Raw genomic sequence first — 13,959 nt, forward strand, 5'->3', positions numbered from 1 at the left:
CTAGATCAAAATGGCTCTCTTTCATTCCAAGCCATACCAGAACAACCAATAGGCATTAATTTCACAAAAGGAAATTTAAGAAACATCCTTTCAAGCTTATAGTAGTTCATACAGCTTTCATATGTAAAGAAAAGCAGATACTCACATTAAGCCTATCAAATAAATCATCTTCTGGCTGCTTATTCTCCATGAATAACTGAAGATTCTTAAATACCTGAAAAGTAATCACAAAGGACAGAAACATGAAGCAAAGACACAAGAGATTCTGCTGGCATGACATGACACTATCCTCACTATATTACCTATACCATATTAATATAGTTGCTGGACACACACAGTTTGCTAAGCAATGACATGGACTGTTTGGTTTTGGCTGCAAGTGCAAACTTAGGTACTGAAGTTTGTAAATCAAGATATATGGCCTACATAATGTATATAACCAATCATGGCTATGCAAACCATAATCAGATATGTGACATCAGATTTTGAGTCCCTTTATCTGCAGTGTGCTAGTTATGTTGGTAATATGTAACAAAAGTTAGCCGGCTATTATTTCACTATTAATAAATTTCCCAATTCACAACAAATAAAGAGGGAGTAATCATAAGGAATATAAGAGTTTAAATTAAAAATTTAAAAATACTAAAGGTAGGAATATTGAAGGTCAGTGATTTTGACTGCAAATAATTATTATCCATGCTCAACAGAAAAATGTGATTTTATTATCAGCATTTGATGGAGTCCAAGCACAGCAAAGTGATTCTGCCTCTGTCACTTTTTGAGGATTTCCAAAAACTATAGCACTGTGCATGCTGAACCTGATGAAATATTGACCCAATCAAGTGGAATAAATACTTGAAGACCAACCAAAAAATAAAGGAGATTTAAAAGATAAAGTTACCCAGTCTGTGGATTTCTTTAGAAGAATCCCTTACCCTTTTCTCAACAGGTACTTTGTTATAGTATCTTATGGAGTCTTTTCCAGGGAAATCAAATTCTACTACATATTCCTGACCATCTAATTCTGGATGCAAATTAATATGTTCCACACGGAGGGAGCAACAGCCCACTGTGTCAGCAGTCTCTCCTTCTTCTTTCTCATTGCCAGCTCTCAGAGCAAGCTACAAATATTGAATAGTGAGACAGAAAAAGAGGTCAGTTTAAACAGACGAAAACATTTTAATCATGTAACTCACTGATCAGCAGGAGGCTATTTCACTAAGCTAAGAAGCTATTTATTTTAACTTTCAGAGTGAGATTTAAGGTATCTGCAAATTCATTAGAAGGATTACACTAATTAAAAGTTATGCATATTTAGATTACTTGGATCCATGAGCACATTAGATAAACTGACATGGAAACTGATGTAAATAAGATAAGCACAACATAGAGTTACTAGCACAGATATTTCTACTGTTTTTCATTCTTTAGTTACAGACTGTTACTGCAGAATATTCTATACACCTCTGATCCTGCAAAACAAAAAGCCAAATTATTTGTGTGGGTACATTCTAGTAAAGCAGGTAGAGCTTTATCTGAACAGTTGATCTGTCAGATGAGGTCGCCTATCCCAGCTTTACAAGATAATAATTTTTGTCTATTTAAATTCCTTCCTGTCATTTTTCAAGGATTTCTCCAGTACCTGTTATATCTTGTTTATGCCAAAGTTGTACAAAGTTGGATTCAGGAGTTTATTTATACCAAAAAGAATCTGTAAAAGTCAGAATCTCACTTTGTCAATGAAGTACAATGCCACAGCCCTTTGCCGCACTTTCATCTCTTTGGATTTCCAGTCTTCTCGATATTGATTTCGAATCCTATCAACGCACTTCTTTAATCTCCGAGCTACCTCGTATTTCTGCCAGTCTTTCTCACCCTGCCAAGAAAATCACAGGGAACGTTTTCATTTATTTTGATCAGAAAGAACTTAATTTTTGATTGATACTTTGATTTCAGAAGGGAAAAGCAGTTTAAAAAGATACAATAATTTATCTTTTTTTAAAAAAGTCTGGTTTGGATCTTCATAATGCAATATATCTTTCCCAAAAGCGTATTAGTCATGGCAGAAATAGTCTAGACACAAAATGGTACCTTGATTCTAGAGCTGGGATTCAACATGATGTACTTAATAGATCCTTGAATATTCTCAGTCCATGATACCAGCCAGGTTACTTTATTATCATGCCGAATCTCTTTCCATTTATGTCCAGGAGGAGGAGGAGGGACTTTAGAATTCCTAAGCAGGAAAAACACAAATATATTTCAAAACAGGAAAATTCACAAGGAAGCTATAGAATATCAGCAAGCAAATTTTATTGTTCAGCAAGATTCAGGCAATGAACAGTGGCATCATAACAACTACTACAGACACTATGATACACTATTTCACGTTATTTTATTTATATCCCACTTTTATTATTTTTATCAGTAACTCAAGGGGGCAAACATCTCTAATACTCCCTATTTTTCCCACAACCACTATCCTGTGAAGTGGCTGGGCTGACAGTGACTGGCCCAAAGTCACCTAGATGGCTTTAATACCTGAGGGGGCTTCTTCAGCTCTGACTGGATGGTAGGGGAATGGGAAAATTCCCACACCATCCAGTCAGAGGTGAAGAAGTTTCTTGGATGAGAAGCGAAACGTCTTCAACAAAAAACAAGAAAGTCCAGTCGCCTCGTGAAAAAGCGTCTTTGGGATAACTATGACCTAGAAGACTGAGAATCTCCATAGACACTAAGTGGGCATTGAAACCCATAGTCTCTTGGTTTCCAGCCTGGTGCCTTAACCATTAGACCAAACTGGCTTATTATTATGATTAGTCACACAGTTGGAGTTTTTATAGAGTTCTTCCCAAAGACCTAGCAGATGGGCAGATATTATCTGATTATTAATATCATTATTATTATGAGTATTTCATTCAATTTGTTTGGTTGCCGCTTGCAACTTTGGATGAATTAACATCCAGTAATTGTGGACTTTAATGCCTAATAATCAGACAAGCTTGAACATGTGAATCCCAATTTTATACATTCATGAATAGATTTATAAATGAGAATTTATTCTGAGCAAAACTGACAGGCTGGGCTTATAAATAGCACAAAGCCAGTAATGTGGTAAATCAGGTCATTATAACTTATTCAACAATATGAACTTTGCCAATAAGCCACAATTTTAAGTAAATTAGCACAACTTTATGGCCAATTTCTACAAAATTAGTCTAACTGGTTTCTCTGACTGCAGAGGAATTCGTTTTCTCCAAGGCAGCACAAAAGCCAATCAAAAATAAGAGGGATAGACCACGCTCTCCTTCTTTGCCTGCCCGTCATTATTTGCCTCAATAAGATTGAATTGTAAATTTAAAAAACCCTCAGATGATAAATAGTTCATTGCAGTATAAAGTTTTGAAGACAGTAAATCAAATGTTGAAAATTCAGGCTCACAATGACTTTGTCCTGATACCTCTCATTTTGCTCCATATCCAACACTATCCATTCCTATCCTCCCACTCTTTAAATTTGTTAAATTATGGGTAAAATGCTGCTCCTCAGACATAAACCTACTAATGATTGTTGAGTTTTTCTGCAATGGGTCCTGGCTGCAATGGGTCTTAGCTACATTAGGTCTTGAAACAAAGAGTTTCCAGCAGATCAAACCCTGCCAGTATCTTGAGTATGAAAAAAATCCCATTTTTATACTAAACCAGAAACTTCATTTGGGCTTGTCATGCTATCTACATGGCTTATGAAAAATATCTATCCTAGGAAAATATGACTGGCTCCCACTTCCCCAGTATTTAGGAAGAAGGCAAAACTATGTCTCTTTTGACCTGCTATTATACTAATTTTGTCTTGATTTTAGTGCTTATTTTAACTGTATGGATTTTGTTGTTTTTATTTTTTATATTTTATAAGCTATCAAGAGTGTATATAGCAGCAGAAAGGCAGTTTGCATATTAGAAAAGACTGCCTATGTGTCCCAACATAAGCTGATCTGAATTTTCTACAGAAAAAATAAGATGTAAATATAACCACTTCCAGTTGACCTGAATATGAGTTAACTTTAACACTTCACACTACATTAAAGAAAAACATACATACATACTAATGGCATGATATTGTTTTATGTATTTTGAACAATTGGCATTATCTGATAAAATGCACTGGTTTTCCTCTTGTAGGAGAGGTTATGGATAGAACCAACTTGAGAGAGATGCTATCTGAGTGAAAAGCTTGTATTTAACTGCTGTTCTCTCTAATCAGAACTCTTTCCTAGAAATATGCAGGATCTCCCATCCTCACTTGCTACAATTGATGATGATGTCTTCACCGTAATAAGCAGCGAAGTCGTACGGGTAAAACCCTACCAATGGTGCGGGAGACTTCTCTGGACCTCCGAGTTAGAATTTCAACCGTTAAGAAAGGAATACCAATAGGTACTATGTTTTTGGTATAAGAAAATTATTGGCGAGTAAGAGAAGAAATTAAAAGATCTCTCTGTGTATGTGTTTCTATTTTTTTACATTGTTATCCAAAGCTGCTATATTAAGGTGACCAACTTTTTTACAATGAAAAGGAGGACACAAATAAATTGAAGAAAAAAATATTGTAAATAAAATAAACATTTTATTCATTGCAACAATAATACAGACAACTTGCATGTGCAAAGTTTGCCAGCCGGGTGTTTTGGCACGCTCAGCAGCAATTCCTATTGGCTTTCGAAAGCCAATAGTGGGAGTAGCACAGCTCATACAAAAGTTGAAAAAAAGACCCATCAAAAAAAGGTTCTGGGTGTTCTATGAGGGGAAAAAAAGCCCTTCAGATTAGTCTTCAAATATTGAAAAGGAGGACATGAAGGAGGACACTTTTTGAGGGAGGACAGATCTTACAAAAGGAGGACTGTCCTCCCTAAAGGAGGACGGTTGGTCACCTTAGCTATATCAATTATTCAGATCAAATAAATTAATTAGCTGTTGTGTTTAGCAGGTTTCCAGGCACAGGATTCTTAGTGCAAGTGCAGTACAAGAAAATAGCTACTGTATGCCATTTGGTCTATGCATCATAAAAAGGGCTTGAAAGTTTATCAGCAAGATCATCTGAGTGCCTTATAACCATAGTATGTACACTTACCTCAAGAAATTGCATACAGATGCACCAATAAGTGAATCCCATTTAGTTCAGTGGGTTTATTCAGATAGGTAGCTCATAGTGTGCCCTCATATACTAATCTAGGGCTAAACCTAAATGAACATAAATTTAGTTAGTAGATTCTATTTAAAAGGAGTGAGAGGGGTCAAAAGTCCGAAGGAACAAGTTTTGTTCTTCACGACACATACCACATAATAACCACCAAGACTTTTTTCACAAGTTTGATGTCCATTTTTGGGTATAGGGTACAACAATAGGACTGACTGGGAGGAATTATAGGGTCTAAAATAAGGATTGGTCTATTAGATACTATCAATCATCAATCTGCAAGATTGCTTATCCTTTTGTATATAATACGGAACCAGTTATTTCAGACCTTTTTTTTTAAACAAAGAGAAATAAATAGGAATGTAAGACAATGGCCTAGTTCAGAGATATCAAGTAATGGGTGTTACAAGATAGCAGTTTAGGCTGATATATTTTCCCCATCAGATTCCACTTTGCCATATCCTTCCCTTTCTATGATCATGTAGCAAGAGAATGAAAGGATTTTGCTTCCATTTTTTAAAGTATCATTTTATGTACTGCCTGTCTTGCAATCATAATTCTGGACAGCAAATACTGGATAAAAATGAACAGAACAAAAAAAATAAATACCAAAAAACATCAACATAATACTGCAGTAGCACGAGACTAAATTCAACTCCCATAAAGTCAGAAAAAAACTACAATGATGGGCTTATCCAATTGACAGGCTCTATACCTGGGGGAACACCCAGATCTTCAAGGATTTATGAAATGCTCACAAGGTAAGGGCCAAATGAATCTCAGGGGATATGTTATTCCAAAGGGCAGATGCTGCTAAAGAGAAGGCCTACCTCCTGGATCTTCCTAGATGGCACTGCTTAACAGATAGTCCAAAAGCATTCCTACCCTTTCCAGATCTAATGGGCTATGCAGAAATAATTGGGGAAAGGTAGTCTTATAAATAACCTAAACCAATGACACGAATGGCTTTGTAAGTTATAAAAAAGCACCTTCAAGTGCATCCAGAAGCCTATTGAGTGCCGGGTGATTCATGGAATGATAACATAGGCATATTGTAGTATACCTATTGTGGTATGGCTGTGCCACCACATTCTAGCCAAGTGGTCTTTAAGGACAGCTCCATGTATAGCACATTATAGTAAGGCATAAGCAATGTAATGTCTTCTGGTCCAAAACAAGTCACAAAACCAATATGTACAAAATCCTTTGGGACCATAATTACCATCTATTCCTTAAACAAGATCTGTGAATCTAGGACAACCCCTAAATTGTGCATGATTTCTGACTGGCGTAGTGCAGCCCCACTAAGAACTAAGTATAATGCAAATAAAGATACTGTAAAATCTGATATACTGAGAACATGCAATGTAGCTGGAGAGCATTCCAATTATGACTTCTATTTTTCAAGAATAACATTTTTAGAGCCTAATCCTAAATAAAGATACCTGCTTTTCATCCTTGGTCATTTGCTTTCTAGCTTCTGTTTGGGCCTTGAAATACTGACTCATATGACCAAAGTCACATTTGCTGAGGCTGGTGATAATTCCCTTTTCTTCTGGAGTCATTTCCTGCAAGAAGAAAAACAGAATAAAGTATTATTAGTTAAATGAGATAAATAAAATAAAATAAATGAATGTAGTTGTTTATTATATTTATATCCTGTCTTTCCTCCATGAGCTAGGCTTTGACTTGAATGTCAAAGTAGAAGTAGGCATATAGTAACAAAAATCAGCATCTCTTTGGACATTTCTAGAAATCATGTTAATTATAATAGCAAAGACTTTTTAAGAAAGCTAACAAGAAACAATGTTGCTGTTAGTAACAAGCACCTAGCTTCCTTCTAAATTGAACTACACTACTATAAGGCATGAGAAAGCAGTGTTTTAGCTTTTATAAATTTAGGTTTTATAACCATATAAATGAAACTGGATTCCATGCTTTAAGGTTCTATTAGAGCAGAATTCCCCAACCTTTCCAGCTTTGTGGACTGGTGGGGGGGGAGATGGTTCGGTGTGAATGGTGGGCAAATGGAGTACGTGTGCATGCCCACTGCTCGCAGAAGTGCGTATGCGCATGTGCGCATACTCGCCCACCACTTCCATGGCCTGGTTCCAAACAGTTCAAGGACCGGTAATAGGCTGCAGCCAAGGGGTTGGGGACCCCTGCATTAGAGAGAAGTTTTCATCTACCAAGACAGAGATGTATGTAGATGTTCATATTTTTAAAAGATGAAGAAGCCCACCACAAACTATTTTCCCATACCTTTCTCCAGTCTTTAAAGAAGTTTTTCCTGAAGATATCCTTTGTAGTGTACTCATGATCAAGCATTTTTGCAAAGAAAGTTGCAACCTCTTCTGCTTTGGGACTGAGTTTCATAACTTTACCTGAACAAAGAAAACTATGCATGAAATAACAAGGCAACATTCTACAGATATTCAATCTTCCAGCTACTCTTGGAAAAGATCCAGAGGCACACTTACCAGCAGATATACAGTGCAAGCCAGAATAACCACCCTGCAAACAAGCTATTTTGTTTCAAAGGAAAATGACAAATGTCTTCAGTTTTATTCCCAATTCTATAATGGACAGTGTGACCTCAGAATGGGCCACTAGATAGACAGGTCCAGCTGAGAAGTAGAGAAAACATCTTGTGAGGTGATCTGGGATTGATTTGAAGTGTACAGAATTCTTTGGGAGATTAGATTAGGTGAAAGCCAGCAAGTGGCATTCGAGATGCGTTGAAAGTAATAGTTAATGCATTCTTGGAAACGGCGTTGGTTCCACTGCCCATGAAAGAGAAGCCGTCCCTTGGCCAAGCTATACTGGATAATTATTGATCTTCAACCTTCCTTTTTTTTTTTTTTAAACAGAGGCTATTGAGAAGATAACTGTAATGGAAAGTGTGAATGACCTTGGGGAGAAGAGGAGAAGAGATGCTGCCTAGGAAACAATCAGATGAGAGAGTCAACCCAGTGGGTTGACAGTCAGAGAAAGAAATTTAGGAGGGACCCGCCATAACAAATCAAGCAATTAAAAGTGGCAGTGGGAAGTTTGTATTTTCAGATTTGCAAGACTGATGTCAGCTCTCCCAGGTAAACCAGACAAGAGACACAAATAGATGAATTAATTCTACTTTATTGTAAGGCTACATTAACAGAATTGTGCAAGGCTGAAAGTGCAAACTTCCCACCTCCATTCTTAACTGCTTGATACCACTTGTGTTCTTGGTTCTTAGTTTTTTTTTTCTAATTCTTGTTAATTTTAATCTTTTTATATTTATTATAACTGTAAGCATTGTAAGCAGCCCAGTCACTCTGGATAGTGAGATGGGTGTCATATAAATGTAATAAATAAAAAATAAATAATGAAAAATACAATCCAAAACATGAGAAATTTTGATTTTTACTATTCTGGATTACCAGAATGCTTTTATTCCAGAAAAAACTTGGAGTAAAAAATGGGCTGCAGATCCATAACTACTTTAGAGCATCACACTGGATTAAGGGTGTGACAAATATTGGTATTTCTAAATTCCCCAGCGAAGGACTTGTTGTTAAAGGGCTGTCTTCCTCACATTTCAGCAATTTGTTACTGACCCATTTCCTCTTCATTCAAGAATATAATAGAAGCTCAACATGAAATCATAGATATGTGGAAAGGTAGCTTCTTCCACAGCTAAAAGTAAGCAATTGTTGCACTAATACATAGTACATCTGATGTCTCTTTTTCCTACCCAATATGCCTAACACAGATTCAGGCTGCATAATTCGTCAGCATTCCACAGCACAGCACAGCAAAACAAATACTTTAGGTCATTTTAAAATATGTGATTCTTGAAAAATCCAGTTACAAGTATAGTACTTCTACTTGTGTAATTAAGACACAGGGAAAAAGCAAACATTACGTCCTTTTGGGTATGTTTGGCAGGAGGAAGGAAGAATTTCCTCTGTTTTAAGAACATTAGTCATACTAGGGGAAGCAGCTGAGAGTTTTCACACGTTTTATCAAAATGCCTCACAACCTAAGGTATTTTTCAAATGAATTCAAAGAAGATTTAGTAACATAGCAGCGACTGTCATTATATATGTTGCTCTCTATTATAAATACTGAACTCTGAAGGACAGAAAAGTGATGGTATGTTTTTTTTTTTCAAACATACATAAATATAGTCAGGAAAAAAGGAGGAGTCTTAGTATTTAAAAAGCAAGTGTCCATCCTTTCAGGCTACGTTATAAGCACACAGATATCAGTGTATGGAATATAAGGCAAATGCTAGCTCTGTTTTATTTATTTTCCCAGAAGTCTAAATATAAACATTTAAGAAGAAATAAAGTAACAGGACTAAAAGTATCTCCTTTTATCTCTCCTAAGAATCCTGCAAGGCCAGAAGCAAATGACCCAGTACAATAAAAATCTGTGGTAAAGGCAGAACTTTAACATAAAGGCAGAATTGGACTGTGATAAAACTATGACACACTTGCAAATTCAGGTACTACTTTGTCATTCAATAATCTTATTTATCCGTCCATCAACCTGTTTTATTTAGACCATCCAACTCCTAAACAACTCTGGATGGCTTACAAATAAAAAAGCAACATATAAAAGAAAATAACTGACTAGAAAAACAAATGCCAAATCAAACTAAACCAGAGCTCCGTAATTACCCTGCCTTCAGACCTAGGAGAACAATGTTAATTTAAGGTTTAAAAATATTATTTAATATCTCAAAAATAACAAACAAAATTACAATCATTAAAACACATCCATTTTCCTATAATTTAATTTGATCTTTGGTTGGAAATACATTTCTGTGTGTACAAGAACACTGTACCCAGCTTTCACCTCTGATAACAATATTGAACGTGCATATACATTAAAAACAGGTCAAAAGCTTTGTCCATGAACTACAATCGGACACAGGTAATACAAAACCTTGCCCATGAAGCAGTTGCAATTTTCAGATTCCCCTTCAGCAATTGAAAGAGAAAGGATTTATAGACCCTAAATTCTCAAATATTGAGGGGAAAAAAGTAGGGAGTAGTTAGTGTATTGAGCAAACAACGTCCTCCTGGATTCAGCATATTCATAGGGAATCATCTAGAAGACCACAATATTGTTCATATACCTCATACAAGGAAGTGTAAACACTTCCAAAAAGGAAACTTACTCCCTCTCAGTTAACATAGAATGCCTATGGCACTCCAATACGAGCTTCCCTTTTTAATAAATTTATTTATTTAGCAGCTGTCATCTATATCCCACTTGCAGAAGCAGAACGAGCACACAAACGGGTAGACTATGTTACTGAACAATCATCTGGAAAAGGCTTTGATAAACATACTAGTATATCTATCATGGCTCTAGAAACTCATGTTTGCTAGGGCCTACATGCAAAAAGCACAACCCACACTTTAAAACTCCTTTTAAGCATATAAAGAGACAGCAACTGAATGACAATTCTTCAAATCAAATGATAACTTATTAAAAATAACCATCTTGGTGATATCTTTTTATCAGTCTAAATGTCACCTATAGATTAAACCAAGTATAATTTGAAAAAAACCTTGCACTTTAATTGTTAATAAAATATTTATTTATTGGATTTATTTGTCACCCATCTCATAGCAAACAACTCAGGGCGGCTTCCAGCATTAAAACATTAAAATCCTAACAGATAAATACATTTAAAAGAATAAAAATAGAAATCCCAATCAAGGTAAAATATAGTTAGAAGATGGGGAGGGAGAAGAGGTGGGATTACCTCTTAATTCAACAATCACCTCGATTGTGATTGGAACTGGGAGCTTTATAATGCAGCAAGAGCATACTATACACTGTAATGTAGCCATAACAGTAAGTAATGATTAAAAACAGCTAAAAGAATTACTAAAATGCTGACAGTTTCAGAAGTAGCAATGTATGTTAGAAGCTACAATAAAAAGGATTTAATGAAGTAAATGGAAAATAAAGAAAATGCAAAAGACATTTGACTATTTCTTTCCTCTCTACCCACAATAACGTGATATATAAATTAACAATAGCAATAGCATTTAGGCTTATACAGTATATTGCCTTATAGTGCTTTACAGCAGGGCTTTTCAACCTTTTCACCGATTGTACGACTTTTAGGATATGGCAATATTTGAGTACCACCTATTGCCTAGCAAGGTGTCAAAACCTTGACCAAAAAAAAAAGGAAAAAAAAAGGAAAAAGTGATAAAGTACAGGTAGTCCTCAACTTACAACAGTTCACTTAGTGACTGTTCGAAGTTACAATGGCACTGAAAAAAGTTGCTTAGGACCATTTTTCACATTTATGACCATTGCAGCATCCCCAGGGTCATGTTATTTACATTTTCATGCTTGGCAACTGATTCATATTTATGACGGTTGCAGTGTCCCGGGGTCATGTGATCCCCTTTTGCAACCTTCTGACAAGCAAAGTCAATGGGGAAATCAGATTCACTTAACAACTGTGTTACTAATTTAACAACTGCAGTGTTTCATTTAACAAATGTGGCAAGAAAAGTTGTAAAATGGGGCAAATCTCATTTAACAAATTTCTCACCCCTTCTCCTTTTATATCCTCTCCTCTCTCTTCCCCTCCTTTTATATCCTCTCCTCACCCCCTTATCCTCTTATGTTAGGGGTATCGAACTTGATTTCATTGAGGGCCACATCAGCATTGTGGTTGCTGTCGGGGGGGGAGTGGGGCTGTGTGGCCAGCTCTATGTCACTCAGATCGGGGATCTGGGGGTCTCCGGTGGAGGGGGTTAGGGTTAGGCTCCTTCCCTCCCTCTTTCTCATTTGCATCTCCTTCGTTCTCTTCTCCCTTTCTCCTCACAGCTTCTCTCACAAAAAGCCTTTTCTTTTTCTCATGCATACGTCCCTCCAAAATCCTTCCCATTCTCATGCACACGTCCCTCCAAAATCCTTCCCATTCTCATGCACACATCCCTCCAAAATCTTTCCCATTCTCATGCATATGCCTCTCCAAAATCCTCCCCATTCTCACATACACGTCCCTCCAAAAGCCTTTCCCCTCTCTCTTTCTCTCTCACCACTTCTCTGACAAAAGCCCTTTCTCTTCTGTCTCTTTGGCTCATTTCCTCCCCCACTACTCTTGGCTGGGCTGGGCAGGGCTGGTACCACCTGCCAGTTGCCAATGTCCCATCAGTGGTATGCATATCACCGATTGAAAAGCCCTGCTTTACAGCACTCTTTGGGCAGTTTACAATGCAGAAGCATTATTTTGCATATTGCCCCCAACAATCTGGGTCTTCATTTTACTGACCAGCAAAACTATTACCATTTCTGTCCATTTCTGAAAACTCATAGCTTATCCAGTCTTTAGGATGCTGTAAAAAGCTTTAATTAATTCTGCTCTTCTACAAAACCCCAGTTTTATAACTTACCATCATAGTAGAATTTGACATTTTCAGGCATCGGTTCGTATGGCGGAGCAAACACAGGACCTTTGTGCTCCAAGAATTTCCATTTAATACCTTCAGGATAGCGTTCTTCTTCCCACCTTTAAAACAGAGGAAGAGCTGAAATAAGTAAGGCTAGCATCCATTCAGCTAATGCACATAAATCCAGAATCTACAAAGCAGTATCACAGCATTCTATCTGAATGTCTAAATTAGTCAATCAAAGAGAGTCTTTCATTGTTCTGATGCGCCTAAAAACATCTCTATATTTATTAATATTAATAATGTTAATGCTCTTCACTTAATTTCTGGACTTGCTTTTATGTCACATCATTAACTTTTTTTCTGTACAAATGTTAGAATTACTTATAGTCAAGGTATTTTCTAAAATAAAGAATTTCAAAAATAATAGGCAATAAATCAATGCTCTCTACTATAAAAAGGTACAAAACAGGTAAATGAAGATAACAGAACAAAGCTGAATTCATTCTTGCTAATACAGTACTAAGTTATATAAAATAGTACTTAAAACCTATAAACCTATTAGTAACATATAATTCATAAAATCCCATATTAATATAAATTTAATATATTTCTGCATTAAAATGCGAAGTGAAAACATCATCCAATGAAACTCAAAATGACCATAAATTACCATTTTTGAAAAGTATATAAAATAATGTATGTGTGTTTGTGTGTGTGTGTAAACAGTTACATGCTTTGAAATGCCTGACCAAGGAATTTCAACACCAAAACCAAGTTTCTGAGTTTATATGCCAAGAATGAAACTGAGAATCAATTTTTGGATCACATTAGAACAAGTATAGGTTGTATAAAAGTAATGCACTAATTTTTAAAAGTGGGCCTTATCAGAGTTCTATTAATAAACATTAATTAATCTAGTACCAGCATCTATCCAACGGGACCCCAGTATAATTTCAGAATATCTTATATATGTGAATGCCTTCACCTAGGCCAGGGGTAGGGAACCTTGGCTCTTTTATGACTTGTGGATTTCAATACCCAGAATTCCTGAACCAGCCATGCTGACTCAGGAATTCTGGGAGTTGAAGTCCACAAGTCATAAAAGAGCCAAGGTTCCCTACCCCTGACCTAGGCTACAGGAAGCTCTAAATGTTGCACAAGTTTATATTCAGATGTCTATTGTCTCGTGGTTTATTACAGAAAGATTCCAAAGATCATTTAAAATGTGAATAATAACAATCTGTTATGCAAAACATGAAGCAGAGAAATACATCTTGGGTTGGTGTTTTTGTTTTTTTGGCCCACTGAAATAAATAGTATGTAAAGGTCTGTATTTTGGGCAGAGATCATG

The 13,959-nt window shown here is 36.2% G+C and overlaps 1 protein-coding gene across 1 annotated transcript in view; it reads right to left on the reverse strand.

Moving 5' to 3' along the window:
* TOP1 (DNA topoisomerase I) overlaps nucleotides 1-13,959 on the reverse strand; it is a 70,236-nt gene that overhangs the window by 14,295 nt on the left and 41,982 nt on the right. The window contains exons 9-17 of the mRNA XM_015815749.1: nucleotides 12,609-12,724; nucleotides 7,456-7,577; nucleotides 6,639-6,761; nucleotides 6,079-6,097; nucleotides 4,300-4,390; nucleotides 2,092-2,236; nucleotides 1,733-1,876; nucleotides 936-1,121; nucleotides 146-214 (exon numbers count right to left, since the gene is read on the reverse strand). Of these exons, the coding sequence (XP_015671235.1) occupies nucleotides 146-214; nucleotides 936-1,121; nucleotides 1,733-1,876; nucleotides 2,092-2,236; nucleotides 4,300-4,390; nucleotides 6,079-6,097; nucleotides 6,639-6,761; nucleotides 7,456-7,577; nucleotides 12,609-12,724 (1,015 nt within the window). The remainder of the gene's footprint in view (nucleotides 1-145; nucleotides 215-935; nucleotides 1,122-1,732; nucleotides 1,877-2,091; nucleotides 2,237-4,299; nucleotides 4,391-6,078; nucleotides 6,098-6,638; nucleotides 6,762-7,455; nucleotides 7,578-12,608; nucleotides 12,725-13,959) is intronic.

Source organism: Protobothrops mucrosquamatus, unplaced genomic scaffold, assembly GCF_001527695.2.
Source record: "Protobothrops mucrosquamatus isolate PMUCROS unplaced genomic scaffold, P.Mucros_1.0 scaffold373, whole genome shotgun sequence".
NCBI classification, from domain to species: Eukaryota; Metazoa; Chordata; class Lepidosauria; order Squamata; family Viperidae; genus Protobothrops; species Protobothrops mucrosquamatus.